General features: G+C 42.3%; 1 protein-coding gene across 8 annotated transcripts in view; it reads left to right on the top strand.

Moving 5' to 3' along the window:
* Gpatch2 (G-patch domain containing 2) overlaps window positions 1–22,501 on the top strand; it is a 155,372-nt gene that overhangs the window by 90,312 nt on the left and 42,559 nt on the right. For all 8 annotated transcript variants that reach the window (XR_005287712.2, XR_005287714.2, XR_005287713.2 and 5 more), the window contains 3 exons: window positions 1,938–2,005; window positions 15,357–15,396; window positions 21,735–21,805. Coding sequence is in view for 4 of the 8 variants with exons in the window: in XM_038349676.1 (XP_038205604.1) it covers window positions 1,938–2,005; window positions 15,357–15,396; window positions 21,735–21,805 (179 nt within the window). In the remaining 4 variants the exon portion in view is untranslated. The remainder of the gene's footprint in view (window positions 1–1,937; window positions 2,006–15,356; window positions 15,397–21,734; window positions 21,806–22,501) is intronic.

The following is a 22,501-nucleotide window of genomic DNA, read 5'->3' as shown; positions in this document are numbered from 1 at the left end:
GGGTGTCACCACAGCACGACGAACTGTATTAAGGGTCACAGCATTAGGAAGGACCTGGAGAAAAATCATGTGTGTTTCTCCAAGACCATGACCATGTAAAAATACATGTAAAGTTATTTAAATGTCTACATTTGCTTCTTCAGATCTGCTGTGAATTATCTGCTGCAGTCAAAGTGAGCTTGTAGTTTTTAAGATGTGTCCAATTCCTGAAAAATATCCAGTCAGATTATTTCTGACTGGATTGAAAGCTTACATTTGTATTGTGGTATAAACTCATTAGAAGTTCTGTTTTATTATATCTCCCTGTATTGTTTTCATCAGGCAATTTGTCACATGGGTTTACGTGAAATTTTTTCATTTATTAAATTTCAGATTATGTATTTCAAGCTGGAGCAAGACTTAAACATTTTTCCCGTAAGTGTAGCTTCAGGTAAACAAGCAATTTTAGCCACGAAATAGCTCCTGCTCTGTCAACATGCTTCTTATTTTTTTCTGTGAGATAAAAAGTTGGTTTTCTGATATTTGAACCAAGATAAAGTCAGTAAACAAGATTAATATAGTGTGGAAAAGGTTGTCAGCAGCCCTGGCAAAGGAAATAAGTTGCCTGTACATAGAACATACAGTAAACTGAATAAAAGTGTCAGGTCCGCCATGAGATAATATGATCATGGACGTCTAACAAACCATGACACAAGCCCAGGCAGCTTTTCTCACAGCTCCAGTGTAGAAAATGGATTACTGTGTTCCAGGGATACCTGCTGGAATAACATGAAACTATACTCCAAGATGAATGTAGGATGTGGCCCTGGAGCAGAGCCAAGTGTTACCTGTGTGCCACGCTGGACATATCCCTGTCACCCCAAACACTGTCTCTGTTGGGTTTCTAGGGATGTCAGAGAGGATGCTGGCATCTTTGGTAATCAAGGGGTACAAGAAGAGAATGCTGGCATCCTTGGTACTCAAGGGATATGAGAAGAGGATGCTGGCATCTTTGGTAATCAAGGGATACGAGAAGAAAGTTGCCCAGATGGTTCTCTTTTATTTTTCTTATTTATTTATTTTTGTTTTGTTTTTAGGCCATGCTTTTTTTAAATTCTGTTGTGGTTTAAGTGGCTTTGTGTAAGTAAACAGGCATGTCTTTCATTAGGAAGAAACCCACAATCCTTTGCTATAAGTTCAAACCTGGTCATTGGTGATGGCTGATTCATCCTTTTGTGGCTGCCTTTTGCTCTATTGAAGAACTTTCAGTATAACAGGAATGCTGTGATGTTCATAACAAACTTGAGCAGTCAACACTGTAGATGAAATACTTGGTGTTTTACTTGTAGAGTTTCTAATTTTATGTAGACATAGAGGAGCAAATATTGTTCCTTTTACTAAAATTACATTTCACTCAATATAAATACTCTGATAATTCCTTCCTTTGTGGAAAATATATAAAAGGACCATCCATTGCTCCTTTGACAGAAGTACTTATATCACTTGAATTTGCACATCATAATGCAACCTTCTGTGTTTAGAAATTTACCACAATCCGGGTTGAACTTCTTCCCACACAGGGTTCGCAGTCACTGCTGTCCTTAAGCATGGTGTTTCCATTATGGGAAAGATGCTCTGACGCATCTTAACAATCTAGTAGGGTAACTCTGTGAGACCAAAAGGATCTTCTTTGGAAAGATTTATTTTATCTATGGAGGCCAAAAAGCACTTTAGATCTTCTGGATGAGCATTTCAGTTTGGTGCTAGGCACCAAGCTCGGGTTGCAACTGTCCTCCATCCCTTGTAGGACGTTTGCTCCTTGCTCTTTTGTCTTGGATTTGAAAATTAATCTTTTTTCTTCCATTTAGAAAGATATCTTCAGATTGCTACAGTTGTGCACTGTCTTTAGCAAGCCAATTGTGACTTGTTTTTGTCTTTGGTTTAAAATATCTTTTCAGACGTCTGCTCCAGGCCCCGTCAGTAACAAGAGGATGGTTCACTTTTCCCCGGATGCCCATCACCATGAGTGAGTGCTCATGTTTCTGCAGCTTGCTTGGGTTGTTCCATTTGTTTCTCTTAAAAAACTGAATTGCTATTTCTGAGTGACAGCCATTTAATTTGTGCCTACTTTAAAAGCATAATAAGGCACACGGATGGTAACAGTATTAGAACAACTTAAATGGAGCCCATGAAAGACATAGAAGGACTTGTAAATACATCCTTTATTTTGATACAGTTGAAATTCTTGTCTTCTTCACTGAAATTCAGGCCCTATCTAAAAATGCTTGAATATTCTTGACATTGACCTTACCGAGCCTATACCCCAGCCCTTCTGTGATACCAGCGTGAATGCCGAATGACCCATCTTCATGATGCTTCTCTACTCCCAGCTTCTGCCTGACTAGCCTTTGCTTATCACAGTGAAGAACTATAAGGCTATACATATATATATATATATATATATATACATATATATATATATATATATATATCCTTTAGCAACAAAAGAAATGGCCCACTAGGTAACTTTAGATAGCTGAACAGTTTATGTCATCTTAGTAAATTATAGGTAGGATTTTCTTGTGGTAACCTTGGTTCTAAATAGTCTTATTGGAAAAGCCTGAGTTATATGTGGTAGTTTGATGTCATGTGTCTCCTTCACCATCTGCAGTTGTTGAAATTGAGACCTATGAGACATGAAAAGGCATGAGTTATTTATCAAATTAGTTTTGCCTAGTAAAGTCTTATTAAGATCTTTTTTAAAATAAAAAAAATCGAGAAACCAATTGTGAAGTAAATAGAAAGCAAACTGTTGCTCAGGCACAGCAGAATGTTTTCAGAATCTCCCTTTTCCTTGCTTGTGTGATGACGTTTTGAAAACAAGCAGACATAACACCCTCAGGTAGCAGCCAACTGTTGGGTCGAGTTTCTGCATTCATTTTGTTTTGTTGAACTACAAAAGCATAGGTAAGCAGATGTAGAAATATTGCAGGTAGCAGTCTGCATTAGATGAAGAGTGTTAACAGTGCAGGCCATGATTCCGTATTGCTGCAGCACTCCTGACAGGGCAGACGCTCAGTCAGAGCTGCTGAATGCCTGAAGACCCAAGCACTGATCTAAACTAGGGCACATTGGTCTGGCTGTGGGACATGCCAGTGTGCCCATCCCGGCACATGGCAGAGGGAGGCAGAAGGATCAAGAGTTCAGGTTTTTGGCTATTTAATAGGTTTGGGGCTAGCCTCAGCTTGATGAGACCCTGTCTCAAAAACTGTAGCTAGTAGATAACACTCTTAGTATCCCCGTCTCCTCCACACCAGGTCTGCAGGGTTCTCAGTCCATTTGGACTCTCCAGGATAGCACACAGTGTGGTTGTTTCTGTTCCTGTGTGAAGATGCCACTACTTCACCATGTAGGACTCAAGTCTCTCCAATTTCACTCCCAGTACCCCTCCTGACATATTCTTTCCCATTGCCTACATCATTGCCCTCTTTATTATCCTTTATGTCAATGTAGAGTTCCAGTGGCCCCTTCAGTTGCTGGCTTTCCACAGTTCCAGGGTATAGTACTGACTTGTGTGACTCAGCTTCAGATCTAGCCATCTTACTTCCTGCCAGTGTGGACACCCTAACAGTCAAGGACAAATGCCCCACACTTACTCAGCTGTCACCTTCTTTCCATTTCTGCCCATAAAACCTTCAGATCACTTCTGCTTCTATTCTCTGAGTGTCTCCCGATTTCACCTGCACTGCCCTGTGACCCTGGCATTTGCTCCTGCGTTCTCTCTTACCCCTACCTCTCAAGACTCTGAAAAAACATTCATCAGTCTGTGCTAGGTACAAACTTAAACCAACATGATTTGTGTTTGTTTTATTTTTGTTTTTCTCAGATTTGTTTTTCCTGGTTTGTTTTGTTTTCTCACATAAAGTGAAAGAAGAGACTTTTGAAAAGCTTAAAGATACTGACTAGGACAGAGTGCTTCTGTCTCTCCCTGTCGTCTGTGCTCAGTCCTTGTAGGCTGCTGTAGCAAAGCCCCACCAAGGACATGGCTGAGACAAAACCGTGCTCTGGGGCTGGGATAGAAGGCACTTCTGACCGTGTCCCTGCTCTCCTCACAGGACACCAGCAGTTTTCTACTGCTTCCTCCCCAACCCCATCTTCAGTGGGGTTCCCCTGTGCTGCTCTTTTTCTGAATTCTTCCTTTGTAAAGCACCAAGGCAGTAAAGAAGACATTTCATAGTGTCACCCTGGACCCTGGCCCTGCCTCACTGACCTCATTTTAACTGGTCTCTGTAGAGAGCGTGTATCCAAATGAGGTCTTCTTTTGGCTTACATATTAGGACTCCATACTCTCCTTTGCAGGGACATAATTCTGCCAGTAATATTGCCATCATTGTCATTTTCTCTTCTGTCCTTATGTTTACTGTCTCCTGATTTGGCTGCTTCTGGCCCTCATCTCCTCTGCTCTAGAGAGGGCAGTGCCAGAAGCTCTCCTTTCCACCTTCCAGAAGGAAGCATCTTGTGCTGTGCACATTCACTCCCTTCCCCTTCCTGCCAGCTGCCCAGGATCAGAGTACTTGGTTGTCAAGGTTTAAAGAAGATTAAGAAAGAGGATATGTAGTGACGTTCCAGACAGGTACAGGGAGACACCTCTAACATCTAGCCTGAGAAGGGGATACTGACCAGTAGCTGTCAGCACACACTGTCAGCACACAGTGTGTCAGCCCGGTTCATTGTCTCTGCACCATCCCCATGCTCTGTTCTTTCCAAATGCGCAGTGTGTAGACTTACCCCAGATTCCCCAGATCTTTCAGATCTCAATCTCATGTAGTTGCTACTTCCTCTCCCTTGGACTCTCATCCAGGACCTCTGGGCAAAACTAGTGGTTAAGTAGATCTGGTCTTGAATCCTCTTGGTATAGTGGCTTATGCCTTTGCTCATAGGCAGCTGCACACATGTACAGTATAGAGTTGTGGAGAAGGCAGGCCATCTCAACAGAAGATGAGGATTTCCATTTAGGAATGTCATGCTTACTGCCCAGCATGCACAGGCATTTTGACCAGCATTCCTCAGAGAGGACGCTGCTTTTGTAGGAGCAGCTGTTAAGACTGTGGTAGCATGTGGCATCCCAGACTGCTGACAGTTAGAGCCATACATCTCTCTGTAGGGCAGTCGGGAGTTTATCAGTTCATCATAGACTACTGGTGGCCATGTACTCAATTGCTTGGACTTTCTTCCAACACTCAGTTGGTTTCTCTTGTTTTCCATTCCACACTAACAGTGCTGCTTCCATGCTGGCCCTGTGTCCTTCTGTGGTCTGTCCTCTTAAGCATGCCATCTTGTGGCAGGGCATGCTGACCTTCAGGGGGCAGGTATGAGTCTCCAACAGTTTTTGGCCACAGACTCTCAGTCTTCTTGGTGGGAGTTGTTCTACTGAGTGGTTTTACCCCACCACCACCCGCACAACAACCTTAGCTGTATTGGAGTGCAGACTGCGAACTAGAGCTCCCCACCAGGCGCCTCTTTCCAAACTGACTTTCTAGTCTTCTGTTCTTAGGCAGGATGGTTGTATCTTCTCTTTCTTTTTCATGATGTTTGATAATTAAAACAAAAGAGAACTTCACATCTAGAATGTCATCCAGCTGGAAGTTATTTGTGTCAGAATTATTTGAATTAGTTGTCATGAGACATCCCTTCCTGATGCTTAAACAGGAATCTAGGAAATACACAAATTAATTGTTGCTGTGATTTACCTTAAACTTTAAGAACCTTAGGGAAACAGGAGGCCGTCATTAACCTCGTGAATATCTTCAAACGCTGTCGTAAGTTGTTTTTAAGGCAGGCCTGGTTGAACGTGACTGTAGACCCTATACTCAGAAAGGCTAAGCAGGAGGATTATAAATTCAAGAATGACCTGGAGTACATAGTGAGACTTGGACATTTTTAAGTGTTTTGTTTTGTTGTTTTCAACTTTATCTCTAAAATCTCCAAAGATATCCTATAGAAAAATACACACGTGTGCTGCTGAGGAGATGGTCCAGTGGGAAAGGTGTGAGGACCTCCACAAACCTGTGCACACAGCCTTATAAATGTGAACGCATACATCCGAACACCACTCACACCAACGGATGGAAATAAGTAGTTCTACTTGTCAAATGTCAAAGTTAAAATAGAGATGAATAAGTGGAGCGAGTGACTGTGCAGACTCAGAAGTATGAAAGGGTTTGCAGTTTCAAATGGGTGTTGCTGGAGGACCACAGCTCCCAGTTCTCTGTCTCTGTGCTGGACCGTGTAGAAATAGCTAGGAAGGCACAGGAGTCTTCGGGCTGGAGAAGGGAACGGTGCTTTAAGGGTTGGGGGACAGTAGCAGTAGGGAGCTCCATATAGAACACCTGGGCTCACCAGAGGCAGTGGAGGCTGATCAGTACAGGTGTAGATGGGAGTGGGCTGTGCCTCGGAGGTCAGTACAGGTGTAGGTGGGGGTGGGCTGCAGCTCGGAGGTCAGTACAGGTGTAGGTGGGGGTGGGCTGCAGCTCGGAGGTCAGTACAGGTGTAGGTGGGGGTCAGCTGTAGTTCAGAAGTCAGTGCAGGTGTAGGTGGGGGTCAGCTGCAGCTCGGAGGTCAGTCAGTCTCTTAAAGGAACTATGGCACACCACCAGTTGTGCTAAACTCTATATTTGTTTCTAGAATTCCTTTTTAAAGCCCTCTCAGGTTTTATGTGGTATTAGTTAACCATGATGGGTGCCACTCTGCAGTAATGAGGAGCGGTGGGCTGTGTCCCGCTGCCCCGCTAGCTTAACCCCCGAAATAACCACATGGAAATTGTATTAATTAGATTACTGCCTGGCCTATTATATGTAGCCTCTTCTTGGCTAATTCTTACATCTTGATTCAACCCATTTCTAATAATCTGTGTAGAACCACGAGGTCTTGGCTTACTGGGAAAGATTCAGCATTTCTGACTCTGGTGACTTCATGGCGGCTCTCCCTGCCTGCCCTCTTCCTCCCAGAATTCTGTTCTACTCTGCCCACCTAAGGGCTGCCCTATCAAAAGGCCAAGGCAGCTTCTTTATTTAACCAATGAAATCAACAGAAATACAGAAGGACCTCCTACACCAGATGGGGGTGCACCTCAGAGCACTTAGGTCCAATGCATGACATTCTAGTGTACTGCGGTGTTTTTGCTCTTTTACTCTTTTGGCTCTTTTTTTTTTTTTATGGGGGAGGTGGGGCACTACCCAGCTTCCAAATAAATTACACATGGAGACTTATTCTTACTTACTAATGCCTGGCCTTATCTTGGCTTGCTTCTTTCCTAACTTAAATTATCCTGACTACCTTTTGCCTCTGGGCTTTTTCTTTCTCTTCCTTCTGTATATCTTACTTTCCAGCCTTGGCTACTGCGTTGCTGGTCCCTGACATCCTCCTCTCCTTGTCCTCTTCTAGAGTTCTTCTTCTATTTATAGTCCATGTCTACCAGCCCTGCCTTTCTTTGCTCTTTTCTCACTCTTTATTAGACCATCTGGTGTTTTAGACAGGCAAAGAATCACAGCTTCACAGAACTAAAGAAATGTATCACAAACAAAAGTCACACACCTTAAAATAACATTCCCAACACCCTAGGTTTATCCTATTACTTCAATAGCTAAATAAATAAATACTATAAAATAACATTCAAGATAATTTCCATTATAAAAGCAAAATTCAGATTGTTCTTTGCTGGTGCCAGCGTCGCCACACTCCTCTTACAGCACAGACACCTGTACCATGTGCGCCGCTCCAGACAGTCTCAGTAACATACTTACAGAACGCGATCAGCTTAATAAAATGACATTGTGTTTTCTTCTGCTCATTGGGGGAAAAAAACTTACCTAGTAATTATTCCTGGGAAAACTAGTATCATATTGAAAGCCCAGTCATTAATAGAGATTGTTCCTTGTTAGCAGGAAGTATTTCGCAGAGATAAGTCAAGTCTTCATTAATATAAGACACACAGAGAATGTGCCAAGATTCTTAATCCAGCTAACAAAGTGAAGTTAGTTCTAACTTCTGATTAAAAAGAAAGTTTGAGGAGACCAGAGACATGGCGCAGTATTTAAAGAGCGCATACTGTTCTTTCAGAAGACCCGAGTTCAGTTCCAGCATCCGCATCAGGAGGCTCACCACCACCTGAACTTTAGCACCAGGAGAGCCAGTGCCCATGACTTCTGTTGGTGCCTACATTCACATGGCACACACTCATGAAAAATACTAAAACTAATAATACCAATAATCTTAATAATATGTTTTGAAACCTAATCATCGGTGTTATCATTTTGTCACCTTTCTAAATATGTAATAGTAAAATGTGAAAATTACAATGGCTCCCTCTTAGCAATATGTGTTAGATCCAGTCACGGTGGCACACCCCTCCACTGCCAGCATGCAGGAGGCTGAAGCAAGATTGACTGCCAGAGGTCACAAAACTAGTTTGCCCTGCTTCTTGCTAAGCCAGCTATGGTAACATAGCATGATACTGTCTTAAAAACCAAAAGAGGTTCCAGGCTTTTATATACTCTCTAACTTTGCTCAAGTACTTGCAAGATACTTAATTTTAAAGGGATATTTATGATTTATTAATTGATTTTAATTGATATTCACATTCTTTTTGTTTTATTTTGATACAAAATATATCTACTTCCCAAGAATATAGAATTAACTTTTTTAAAAATGTATACAGATAACTCATTATAATTCTGATGAATTCCTTCATAAAACAAATATTCACTCATTTTATCTTTTGTGTAAATATCAGGCATGCTTTAAGCAAGATTTGCCTGATTAAAGGCTATGTTCATTGAGAATGCCTTTTCACTTTTAAATTTATCATTTACTGCATTGTATGGAAAGGGGCTTTACCTGTGGGTTAAGGTTCAGATAATATGCGGGATCAGCTCCTTCTCTTGTTTCCTGTGATGGGCATGTTGTGAGTCAGGCTGACGGAAGTAAGGCAGCCTCCTTCTAAAGGGGTTACAGAGTGCTGTGCAGAGCAGCCATCTCCACTAGACAGCCCCTCAAAGTCATGTTGAGCAGTTTGCATCTTAACAGGTTTCCTTTTCAGATGTGTCGTTTTAATATCTTTGCTCTCTGAGTTATCAAAGCAGATGTTCTTTCTCCATTTTATTGGTGGTTTGACTTTTCTAAAGCCACACACTGTAACTCTGCTGGACCAAAAGTCAGTTAGGAAACAATACCTTAGGCATCTCTGATATGACGTGCAAGCCCTGAGGGAATTCTGTAGGGAGCTCCAGTTGTATCAACTCTTGTATGTATGTTGAGGGATCCAGAGCTCACAGAATGAAGTCACCTGTGTTACTGTAGCCCACAGTGTACTGCAGGGAGGGCACTAATACTGATTTCATAGGTCTTTTGCTCTGCAAATTTGAATTTATGTTTAAGTCCTAAGAAAGATCTTTATTTTTCCTCTTTTCATTATTATTTTTAGTGTGTGTTGATTATATGTGGCCCACAAGAACAATTTAGTAGAATAATTCCTCTTCTTCCACCCCATGTTGGTTCCAGAGGTTGAACTTGGGAAACCAAGCTTTCATACCAAGAACTTGGCTTGCTGAGTCATCTGCTACCCCCAGTGTTATTTTTGTTGATAAGGAACCTAGACTCCAAATATATAACGTTTGCCAGAAGCTACCTGAGTGGTTCCAGAACCTGTTTCAAAACTTCTGGTTTTCCTTTTATCAAGCTTGTCAAGCTAAACATTTGAATTTTCATTAGTGTTTTAATAAAGCAAATAAAGCTTTGAAAAAGCCTCATGTATAATTTTAGAATTAACATCATAGAAAACTTTAATAGAGGAATATCTTAGTAGAGAAAACGTCACGATAGTGGATCAAGCTCTGTCTGACATCTGAAGTCATGCTTTTGGGCACACTTCCCAGGATACCTATGAGGGCTGCCCTCCGCAGACACCAGCAGAAAACAAGATGGAGGTGACCACGGTGCTCATGGTGCTCACAGACATTACCTATCAGTATTAGACAATAGACAGTGGTCAGTGGTTAGGCACATACATGTGCAATTACATGGTAGTATGTGTACATTGTTATATACTGTGCTCAGGGTTCTAATTCTTAAAATTTAACTGAATATCAACCTAGAACAGCTGATAAATCTCTGAAGTACATCATTTGGGGGAAATGCATTTCAAGCGAATAAAATGGCTGTTCTGCGCCCGGTAATCTGGAAGGATTCTGTGATAAATGAAGGACATGAAGGCAGATTGTCATGTGGGAGACTGGGGAAGGTACAAGCCAAGCCTGGGACACAGTTAAGGAGTCTGTCTTGATGAGTAGTGAAAAGTCACCTGAACATTTAGTTTCCTCTGTTCCGTTTGTTCATTTGCTATGATTGAGCTCTCTCCGTTTCCATAGGGACAGGTTACCCCTGTTCTTAGACTTTTTGCACTGACATTTGAGGTAGTTGCAAAGGCTAAGTTCCTGGCCATAATGCTTCTTGATGCTGGACCAAATTGCTTTAATAAATTTTGATACAACTAGAGGCTGGAGAGATGGCTCAGAGGTTAAGAGCACTGCCTGCTCTTCCAGAGGTCCTGAGTTCAATTCCCGGCAACCACATGGTGGCTCACAACCATCTGTAATGAGATCTGGTGCCCTCTTCTGGTCTGGTGGCATACATGCAGACAGAACACTGTATACAAAATAAATAAATCTTAAAAAAAAATTTGATACAACTAGACTTGAACTAATGACTCTCCTACCTTAGTCTCCTGAATGCTAGGATTATAAGTGTGTCACTGGTTCAATAAAGGAACCAAATATGCAATATTCCTTTAAATGTAAATAGATCTGGCTAATGACTACTATATTGAACATCAGTGTGTGTGTGTGTGTTTATAGTCTCTCTCTCTCTCTCTCTCTCTCTCTCCCCTCTCTCTCTCTCTCTCTCTCTCTCTCTCTCTCTCTCTCTCTCTCTCTCTCTCTCTCTCTCTCTCTCTCCCCTCTCTCTTCGGTGTCCAAAAGAACAAAGCTTATTTCTAACAATCTGTATGAAAAGTACAGTTTATAGTTCTTTTCTTCAGTACATTTTACTGGAATCCTCAGTCAAAAATCTTGGTGCCGGCCTTGTCTTTTTGCCCAGGAGTGATGTTAGTTGATGCCTATGAAATCCAATACATTGCTGCTACCTGCTGTGCAGCTCTGTGCTTAGGGAAAGGGATTGTGGAAGCATGAGGAGGAATTTATGCAGCACTCAGCATCTACAGAGACCTGAAACGCAATCCCTTCCACTCTGTAGTTACAATACTGCTCTGCTTGAACGAGGCTGCATGCAGCTCAGGAGGAGGTGCAGACTTCTGCTTCCAGCAGAGCCTACTGGGCAAGGCAGGCTCTGTTTCTAGATGTGCCTAGCCTGTACCTGTATCCCACAGGGAGAACTGAGCTTAGAGCTCACATCCAGCTCTTCTGCCTTGAGCAGACTGACGGACTGTGCCTCAGTCTCTCTCTATTCTACTTCTTTTCCTGTTAGACTTCAGTGAGCCCGCTCTGAAATCCTGACTCAAGTGCAAATCCGTGTCCATAAACATCACAGCAGCTGCATTCTGGTTCGGTTACTAGCCTTCATTTAAGCTTCACTCACAGTTGAAGGACACTACTACCATTTTATTTCTTATTTGGTGTGTGTGTGCTCATACACACCAGACATTGACATTGAGCATTGACAGAGCAGTCTCTGTCCACCATGTCTCCTGAGACAGGGTCACTCATTAAACCTGACCTGAAGCTTTCTTGTTTGGTTAGTTTGGATGGCCAGCAAGTCCAAGAGATACCCTCCATTCTGATGGACTGGAAGCCAGTGTTGCCTGCTCAGCTCCGTGTGTAGGTCCTGGGGCTCAAACTCAGGTCGTCATGCGTGCACAGCATGCACTTTACAGCCAAGCCATCTCCCCAGCTCCTTCCTATTCTTTTGATACAGTGTCATTAAAATTGTATCCTCATTATTATCCTAGGCTCTGTGAGCACAGAAAGGGGCGGAACAACCCAGAAACACAATCCCAGCTCCTTCTTCATCAAAACTCATGATACTAAACTGGTGGCAATAAAGCAAAAGTTGAATAAGAACGCAGGGCCCAGTGTTACTCCTTTGGGTGCCAGCCTTGGCATGTTGGTGAGCACTGGAGATTTGGTAAGGTTGTAGTGAGAACTGCTCAGCCAGACCTATGTTTTGCCCTAGGTCAGGCTCCCAGCAATGAGCATTTTTTAGATGGTGCAGTTTATTGGCTACTGCTTCTGATAGCTGATTCTACATTTCTCATGGCTGCCATTGCCGTGATTGTTGCCCTTAATTCTGTCCCTCTCTCAAGGAACTCCAGTTTCCTTTACCAGGGTAAGTAAATACCTTGGTGTCTGAACCTGATTTCTTGAAAGGAGATAGATGATAGCAAAAGTACTGAAGGTGTAGAAGAGGAAGCATCTAAATCTGCCAGGGTAAGGGAAACAGACTGCCCAACGGGAACAGCCTGCTGTTGACTCTCATTTCTGCAGCAGTGGACAGAGAGGCCACCCTTTCTCTACCACACCAATGCTCCATAAAGCTTCTTCCTTGCTACCTACCCCTCTTTACTTGCCCTTGTTCACAGGAGGCTTGGATCCTTGAGTCATACATACCCTTGGCTTCAGTTTCGTTTCTGTTAGTAGCCACAGGTGTGGTGGCTGGAAGAACATGGCTTCAGAATCACAATACTGACTTTTGAACTCCAACTGTTACTCACTTATGAAATCTTTGTCAAATCACTCACCTCTCTGAGTTTGTTTCTTTGTTTATAAAGCATCTACCTCTGAGAGTTTGGGGATTAATTGCTGTCTAGCTTGTGGGGTGCTCCTGAGACCTGCAGGGAGATTTGTATGAACAGTAAATGCCAGCACTTGGCACAGGGTTGCTCTCCACCTGACTGGTGGGCTTCACTGGCATGCTACTCAAATAGAAAAGCACTTTCTTAGTTGCTGTGGAGCAATACCACCCAAAGCTCCTGGGCTCTGGAACTTTGCTTTCTGCCAGCTCTCTCATTCCTCGGTCACAGGCTTTGCTCATTAGGACTCATACCTCCCTTTATTCCCGTTTCTCTCAGTTTGGTTTGTTAGAGGAAATAAACCTTTTTTTTGTCCACAGTTGACTCTAACAGTTGTGTTTTAATCAGTCCTTTCCTCTTTCCTGGGGGTTCTCCATTTACTCTTTCAATTTCAAAGTTCCCTCCACCTGCACGGTTTATTCCCTGCTCCTCTCTTCCTTCCCTCCTAGAGGCCTGTTTACTTCTTCACATTCCCCTCCTTCACATTAACCTAGGCAATATAATCTTGGTCTCTCCCACCCCACCCCCAGTAACCATTCCAGACACTGCCAAATTGTATTTTTTTGTACTCTTAAGTCCCAGGGTGGTTTCACTGGCCAAACCACCTCTTACAGTGTTTGCCTCATGGAAAACTTATTTTTAAATCTTCTCACCCAAATCCTATGAAGGTAAAAACTATAATAATGGTGAGAGAAGAGGGTGTAGTAGAAGCTTCAGTTCCGGACCCAGTTTCCAGATCTAGAAGGCAGCAACTAATCTGCAGATAATCAGCAAGCACCACAGAAATCTCCCAAACTCCTTAGAAAAGCTGAACACTTACAGTAAGGTGGGCTTTGGACATCTCCCATCGCTGGGTGATAGAGATATGACTCTTCCATGAAAGGAAGCTGAGGGGAATACAGAAAGACAGCGGAAGCACATCAAGGACACCACTGGAAGTGGGAGAAATAGAAGCAGCTCAGTGACAGGAAGTGGTCACTTTGTAATAGTGATAGAATATCTGACACTTACCTATCAGACTAAAATAGAGCGTCAGGAGCTAATGAAGAATAAATTTGTGATACTAGGAAGTCAGTCATTAGCATCTAAAGTCACCTATGTACTGTCACTCTGCTGTAATCTTACAAAATCTAGCTTGTTTTTGAGAAGGAAAAGAGCAAAGGCTCCGTTATTCTCCACAGGGCTTTGGAGTTGAGAGATGGCACAAATGACTGCTGTTTTTAATCCTTTTATGAAATGATTAACTAGGGTGTGCATTTGATCTTTAAATACTTTGCTTTAAAACAATCCACAGCAGATAGGATATCTTGCTCAAGCTGTCAGTGGAACTCTCATTGAAAGTTTGCTTCCAGCTGGTAGCTACTCCAGACTCTACACACAGAACTGAGTGAAGTGTCCGTTATCATGGCAGTGTGGGCTCTGCCCTGCCAGGGAACATCACCAGCCATGACCAAGAGAAATACTTAAAGGAAATAGAGACAAGCCCTGCTTCTGTGGAGTCTGGTCACTCCCAGCCAGCTGCCCCAGAAGTCAGAGAATGCATAGTGGTCTTTGAGAGGATGTACCAGTCAATGCAAGTTTTCCTTGCCCTTCTGTAGCATGGTGTACTGACAGCACATTTTGGCAGCGGAATCCAGAGCTCATGTTCATATCTGGAACTAAGGTTTTCATGAGGATTGGCTATACATGTCATGTCCCTGAAGAGGTTACAGTACATAAAGATGCTGTTCTTCTAAAACTAAATGGCACTTAGAGTCTCCAGTAAATCCTGTAATTATGTTTTCAATGTCTTCCTCTATTTCCTAGTCTTAGATGTTTTGACAGTCTTTATATGGTGTGCTACCGGAGCACTGGTCATGCAGCTAGTAAGAACTCCTATCGGCCAGTGTGGCAAGACTCGATGGAGTCTAGTGCCCAAAGGGCCGGACTTGGCAGTAGAGTAATGGGAGGCTTTGACTGTGCAGTCATTGTGTTTTTCCTGTCATGGAACTTGTTCTGACCCAAAATCCTGATTGCTGTAGCTGTTAAAGTGTGGGCCATGGGTAGTCTAGGATTCATATCTGGAAATTTTTGTTTCGGTCTTTAGTACAGCACTACAGAATGGGATATTCTTGTATTTTCAACTCCTTTTAAATAACTCCAATAATCAAAAGGTCATAATTTGGCATAATGATGCTATAATTAAGTTGTGGCAAATGATAGCATTTGTAGATTTTTATAACCAGAATTGATTTGTAAAATGAACACAGTCCCAGCAGTTTATGTTAACATAATTAAATGGAAATGTAATTCTAACTCCGTTTGCTTATTAAATTGAAAATTACTGGGTTATGAGCACTCTTACATTGCTGTCAAAATTGGTGTAAGTCTAGAATTACATGAAATATCCATTAAAATAAAGCATATTTAAGGTTCTGTAGCTAGTGTGAACAAATTCCTCACAGCATATGCTGACTGTTCATGGGCGAGCAAGTGCTTCTGGGGAGGGGCCAGCTAACAGCTCTTCTTCTCTCCACAGCCACTGGTTTAGCCCTGGGGCCAGGACAGAACATGGCCAGGTAAGGAACCTTCTAATCCAGAAGGAACAGTTTCCTTCAGTTTGTGTTCATCTCCCTCGGGTAGGGGGTCAGCAGAGAGAGAGCAGCTTATTATACGAGGAGCTAATTGTGCTGGGGCTTTCTTCTGACCTCAGTTAGCACCTAAAAGTCCTCCTGTTGCCCTGTCCTGTCACACAGGTGACATCTGTGGAACTGGTCACATGTAAGGCTTTACTACTAAATACCGCATGTGTTGGCATGTGTCTGTATGTAGTCCAGTGCTTGGAAGATGAAGTATCCTCATCCACGTAGTACTAGAGGCCCTGGTCAGCATGAGCACAAAATTCCAAGCAAATTAAAACTGCATAAGGTCAGGCAGTGCAGGCTGCCTTATTAAGTTGAGGAACAGGCAGTAGCTTCTCCTAAGATCTGATATATTTCTAGGTGGGTGTTTTTAGCTGTCTTTTTGACATACATAGTAGCACAGTGAGTAGCTGGACTGGCAGGAACTGGACATTCAGATCGATCATCTTTTCAGATGAAGAACTATTCTGCCTTGCTCTTGACTGTATCAGTTGTCTCTTTAAAATGTGCTAAGATTATTAAGAAGTTAGATTGTGATAAATCCTAAAATTTACAGTTTAGTGTTTGATTCCTTGTGAGGGCTTTTGCTCTTCTGAATGATAAGAGTTGTGTATTAGGCAGGCGATCCGTAAGGAAAGCACTGTCTGAGGTTCACAGGAGGCTGCGGAGCTGTGACTGCGAGAACCACGTGCCTGGCCTGCGAGAGCCTGGGCTCATTGCAGTACGGGAGAAAGTGTGGATTTATCACTCATACCTTTTAAAGAGGAAAATTACCAATTCTTTTTCACTTTTTGGTGTCATAATCCTTTTGACTAATTTTTTGTTTGACCTTTTACCTAAACTTTGGTGTGCATTTCACATTATTGTCTTGACAAGATTAGTTATTAATTAGTAAATGTAGGTGATGTTTTCATTTATGATAGTTCGGATCTGTAAGTAGACTCAAACACTAAATTTTTGAGTACTGAACCAGTGTTATCAGAGGAAGTGCAGAGTTAATTTCTTCCAGCTACTGGTCCCAAGAGCTTCATCAGACAATCAGTTTGTTGTAGCACGATTAAGAAAAACTGAGAGACAGGAATTGGGGTTCAACCTGAAGGTCAGAAAAGCAAAACAGCCAGCCACTGGCTCTTACCTCTACCTCAGTCTGAACTGGCGATCCTGCCTCCAGGAATCTCAGAATGAGACTGTGTGTGAGAGCTGTCTCCTCCCGTTTTATATTCCTCTCTAGGATTAAAGGCATGCACCATACCGCCCCGTTTCTATGGCAAACTAGTGTGGCTACTGGGATTTAAGGTGTGTGTCCCCACTGCCTGATCTGTAAGACTGACCAATGGGGCTGTTTTACTCTCTGATCTTCAGGCAAGCTTTATTTATTAAAATACAAATGAAATATCACTAAAGTTTATAACCTTGCTTTTTTGTTGTTTTTTTGTAATTGTAAGCATGACGTGCGTGTGTGTGTGTGTGTGTGTGTGTGTGTGTGTGTGTGTGTGTGTGTGCATGCATTTGTTTCTGTTTCACTATCAGACCATTGACTCCTTAACATTAAAGTCTGACCAATGGCACTATAATTCCTACCTGAGGAAGTCTTTTCTTGACAGGCATGTGTTTTCTGTACTAGCCTATCACAGCCCTCTTGAGCTTAACAGCAGTAGACCCTATTCCCAAGGGCCATAGGAGTGCAAAAACATTGTATTCAAAAGGACACACACACTAGAACAACCGTTCACACTATGAGAGCCGTATAGGACAGAGTCATCTGAATAAGGTGGCTCACCTCGGAGACTTGCTTTACCACTCATTTATGTCTGCAGGTGACTGCTGGAGCACAGAAAGCATTGATGTGGGTGCTAAGATAATTTTCAGCCAGTGAATGAACACACAGTCAGGGAGTCTGCACGGTGAGGATCAGTTAGCGTGGCATCACAGCACACAGTTATTTCTCAGTTCAACGTAAGCTGACTTAACTGTAGCACAAAGAACAGTTGGCAAATCCTAGATCCAAGTGATGCAATGCAAAACCATGAAGAATCATAAAATTCTCCACTGAATGTCGAATGAGAGACTTGCTTTGTGGTCGCCTTCTCTCTTATTCCAATGTAGCAACATAAACTAATGATAGTATTGACCCAGCCTCATTTCCAATCCTCACCTTACTACTTTGCCCACCTTCCCACTCCTTTCTGTTCCTAATTGCTCTGTCTCGTTTCCATTTGCGTGCTCTGTGCAATGCCCCTGCCTCTGTCACACTCAGGATGTAGCTTCCCTGTCCTCTGTTTTCTGTCAGATACTTGCTACCTTTACAAGAAGAGTTAGAAAAAAGCAGCCCTGTTTTTCCACTCCGCCACAGATGGTCTGACAGAGGCAATGACTCTTGGTAGTTGTGTGGGTAAGGAGAGGTCCAAGAAGGACACTCACCTGAAAGACAAAGGGGACATTTGTGTGTGTGTTTGTGGTTGTCTGTTAGTGTCTATATATGTATGTATCTATGCCCATTTTTCTGTGTACTTGTGTGCCTATCTGTATGTGCTTTGTGTGTATGTGTATCTATTAATGTATATGTGTGTGTGTGTTTGTCTGCTTCTGTGCCTTTGTGTTTATGCACATGTGTCTATGTGTGTTCTTATACCTGTGTGTCTGCACTAATGGGTCTCTGTGGGGCTGTGTGTGTATGCTTGTGTGTGTGTATGTGTGTGTGTGTGTGTGTTTGTATGCATGAGTTTAGATTCTAAGGCGTTGCCTCCTTGACTATCATATGGCTTGACATTTTGCAAGTGTTTTAGTTTACAAGTGTCTTAATGAGTCCTTGGTCATGGTTTAAGTAGTACTCCATTCGTTCTTAATGTTGAAGACACTGAAAGGCCGAGTCTTGGGAGACTTGAAATGGCTTTCCAGGTATTTGAAGCGTTCCTAAAGGGGTGTGCCAGCAGAGATATTTCTGACCAGGCACACTTAATCAGCATCCACAGAAGAGAAGAACATGCAACTTCCTTTTGATCTGGGTTCCATTTTGTTGCATCGAAGCCATGAGCTACGAGTAATCCTCTATTGTCTTCCTGGTTGATGCCATCAGCTCTAAGCTTCTGTGCCATGGTTTTACGTGTTGCACTTGGTGCTGTGACTGTCCTCTTCTGGGCCATTTTCTAGTGTACACCTGCAGGAGACAAATCAGGGAGTTGTACCTCTGTTTGGCCTAAGTCCCCAAGTCTGAAATCCTGAAGGTAAGGAGCACTTTACACCATATCCAGAAGCTCTGTTCTTAACCAAGATGACATTGTTGAGTCATTACCCTAGAGTGACCTTACCTGTGACATTGATAGAAATCCCACAGAGCAGAGAAGAGGCTATTAAAACTGGAGAGTGTCTCCGGGCAGGTGAGTGGCTCTTGCAGCTGCAGCCGCTCTTACTGTGGGTTTTCAGTCTGCTGCCTTTTTTCAGCCTCCAGACACAAGAGGCGTATTTCTGCTCCAGGCCTTCTTCTAAGTGGTCTCCAAACATTTAGCTTCATGCATAACTTATGCATAACATAGTTCATGGTCCTTTTTATCTGAACTTCATTTCAAATGTTTGTTGACCTCGATTTGTGATCTGTGTGTGTGTGTGTGTGTGTCTGTGTCTGTCTGTCTGTCTGTCTGTGGTGGTGGTGGTGATGGTGGTGGGTTTTGGTAAACTGAGGTAGTTTCATGTTGAAGTCTTTGTGTGTATAAAGTGCATTATTGCAATAATTGTCTTTTTTATACACTACCATTAAAAGCATGAATTCGGATATTCAGAAGAGGTAGAACACATAGTACAGAGTCAGTATCATCTCCTTTGTCCTCATCCTTCTGTTGGGCTAAAAACCTCCCAGACCAGATTGGTACAGCTGGTCGTCATAGTTGCAATTTAAAATCTAAACTGTCGAACTTTGTTGCAATGTAGTTTATAGGTGTTTGAACTGCTTTAACACCAGCCCCAGGGAAACAGTCCCAGTAACTTTTATCTTAAAATGAGAAGTTAATTAACTACCATGAATCTAAGAGAAAGGAGGAGATTTTGTCATCTCACCTTGAGCTATCTTGTGTCGCAAATGTTCATTTATATGAAGACATGAAGTCACTAGACTTAGAAATGCCAAAGCAATTAATTTTTTTATTTTCAGAACCAATTTAGCGTTCGTGGTATGAAGTGTTTCTAAATTGAAACACTTTCAGATTAATGGACTTAAGATAAATGGTCACTATTTTCTATAAGTAGCAATAATGAGCTATGGCTTTAGCTACATATCATATACCAAATCTCATGTCCTATTTCATTGCCTCATTTATTCGTTCATTCGTTCATTCATTCAACAAATATTTATTGAGCACTAAAAATGTTCCAGAACAGTACTAAGCCCTGGAGATGCTGATAAATTGAAAAACTGGAGCAAAGAGTCACTGTGAGCAAGGGCACGGTCCATATCCCCAGTAAAATGTTCTGTATGGCTGGGATATATAGAAGTAAAGAGATGAGACTATAGGCAGGAAGGAGCACAGCAAGTTATTCATGTAGAGATGTAATCAAATTATAAAGGGCCATGATAGCCTGATGCAAGATTTTGAATTTTATTTCAAGCATAATAAAATTAGATTCATTTAAGAAAACTCCTATTGACTACAGCTCAGAGTGGATTGGATCAGAGCAAGATTGCAGACAGGGAGACCATTTGGGAGACTGTGACAAGTGAGAAAAACCATGGTCTGGACTAGGAAGGTGGTGATCTGAGTGGAAATAAGTCAATACGTAAGAGGAATTTGTGTGGCTACAACATCCCTGGATACTGGGTCTGAACCAAAGTCTGGGCCATCTAGAAGGTGGCCAGATTAGCGTTCAGTCCTCAGTGATGTTGCGGAACTGTTCAGAACAGTTAACAGTTATCCTTCAGAAGTGACTGGTACTCTCTGCCATACAAAGGACAGCCAGACTGCCAGGCTCCTTAACTGTGACCACCACAACTGCTGTTCCCAGGCCATGTTCTCAGTCAGTCTCACAGTGCTGCCTAAGCATTTCCCTGGTTCATCTTTAACACTGCAGCCTGGCAGTTAATTGCCACCAATATCTGTGTTATGGGTGGAGGCTAGACCGTAGAACAGTAAAGGACCCTGCCTAAGGTCGCAATGGCTCTGTCATTGAAACAAAGAAGCTCAAGGGTGGAGCATAAGTCTGTCCCATGTTAGTGCTTGTAAGTTTCTTTCTCTGCTTGGGTTGATTTTTGATAAGGTGTGCATTGGTGAAACTAGCCTTGCATACACGTAATCATGTCTAAAAGTAAATTAAGCTATACTTTCAGTGAACACATGGTAAAGAGAATTGGCTGGTTTTTTTTTTTCTCATCTACTTTATTTCTAGTTAATTTAGAGTAAACCAGCAATGAAGAGATATGGATTGCTAGACATTCGGAGGAAGTACATGCATATATATCTCCAAGGCAGTCATGTTTTAGAGAACACTTTCCTGTGTATTTTCTGCTATGGCAGGCTGTTGCATACTTAAGAAACAGTATCAGCTTTTTCATATCAGCCTCAAAACTATCACAGCTGAACCTGACAGTTACAACCTGTTAGACAGCAGAGGGTGTTGTCATCGCAGCAGATCACAGCCAAACCTGACTGTTAGACAGCACAGGGTGTTGTCACTGCAGCAGATCACAGCCGAATCTGACTGTTAGACAGCACAGGGTGTTGTCACTGCAGCAGATCACAGCCGAACCTGACTGTTAGACAGCACAGGGTGTTTTCACTGCAGCAGATCACAGCTGAACCTGGCTGTTAGGCAGCACAGGGTGTTGTCACTGCAGCAGATCACAGCCAAACCTGACTGTTAGACAGCACAGGGTGTTTTCACTGCAGCAGATCACAGCTGAACCTGGCTGTTAGGCAGCACAGGGTGTTGTCACTGCAGCAGATCACAGCCAAACCTGACAGTTATACAGCACAGGGTGTTGTCACCATAGCAGATCAGAGCCAAACCTCACTGTTAGACAGCAGAGGATGTAGTCACTCAATAGTAAGGATAACACCTGAGCTGTAGTCTTAGTTTTCCAGGCCATGTGCTAACTGTCACTGCAGTTGTCAAGGACAGATTGCCCCCTGGCTGGCATTTTTGCACCAGTAACAGTGGCATCATTAGCAAAGAAAGTCATGCAACCAGGCATACCAGTGTCCCTTTGATTACAGAGTGTTTTCCTTATTACAAATTAATATAACGGAAATATTTTTGTTTCTACAACTTTGTCTTGACACTTTTTATAGCATCAGCTTCTGAGAGATAACCGAGCGGAAAGGGGACACAAGAAAAACTGCTCCATGAAAACAGCCAGCAGGTAAGCATTCAGGACTCTTCATTCTCACGGGCTCAGTGCCCTTCAATACATCCATGAAGCCTGGTGAATTGTGGATTGTTTTATCAGAACCCATTTCAAGCCTTCCAGTGATGAAGATGAAAATGCCATTTTGGTTATATTATTTTATAAAGGTGCCAGTTTGGTTATTTTCTTTTATAAAGATGCTGTTTTGGTTATAGTCTTTCATAAGGGTGCCATTTGGTTATATTATTTTATAAAGATGCCAGTTTGGTTATATTCTTTTATAAAGATGTCATGTGGGTATGTTCCTTTAAAGCTGGTAAAATGCAAGGTAATAGCTTTTTTTTTTTTTTCTAAAAGTGCTTTTAGGGTCCTTTTCATCTTAAGTTACATAAGTGGTCTGTTTGTCTTCTTTTCTAATGCGGAGAATTTTCTGCAGTTTGCTTTTGACAGTGTGTTTTCAAATGTGCTTCTGGTGTTTATGAAGATTTCATTTTCACTTAGACACCAGTGGCTTTCTTTCTTGCCTAAATATTGATCAGAATGACTGCCAGATCTACTCAGGGCAGTGTAGCTCACTTGGGGAGAGTCATTGGCCTGTGGGCATGGTGATTGTCTTGATCATGTTATTTGACTGGGAAGTCCCAGCTGAAAGTGGATAATATTAGTCCTTGGGTTTAGTACCTCACTTCATAAAAAAGAAGATGAGTTGAG

This window comes from Arvicola amphibius, chromosome 12, assembly GCF_903992535.2.
Source record: "Arvicola amphibius chromosome 12, mArvAmp1.2, whole genome shotgun sequence".
Taxonomy (NCBI): Eukaryota; Metazoa; Chordata; class Mammalia; order Rodentia; family Cricetidae; genus Arvicola; species Arvicola amphibius.
This window is presented reverse-complemented; position numbering and strand designations above follow the sequence as displayed.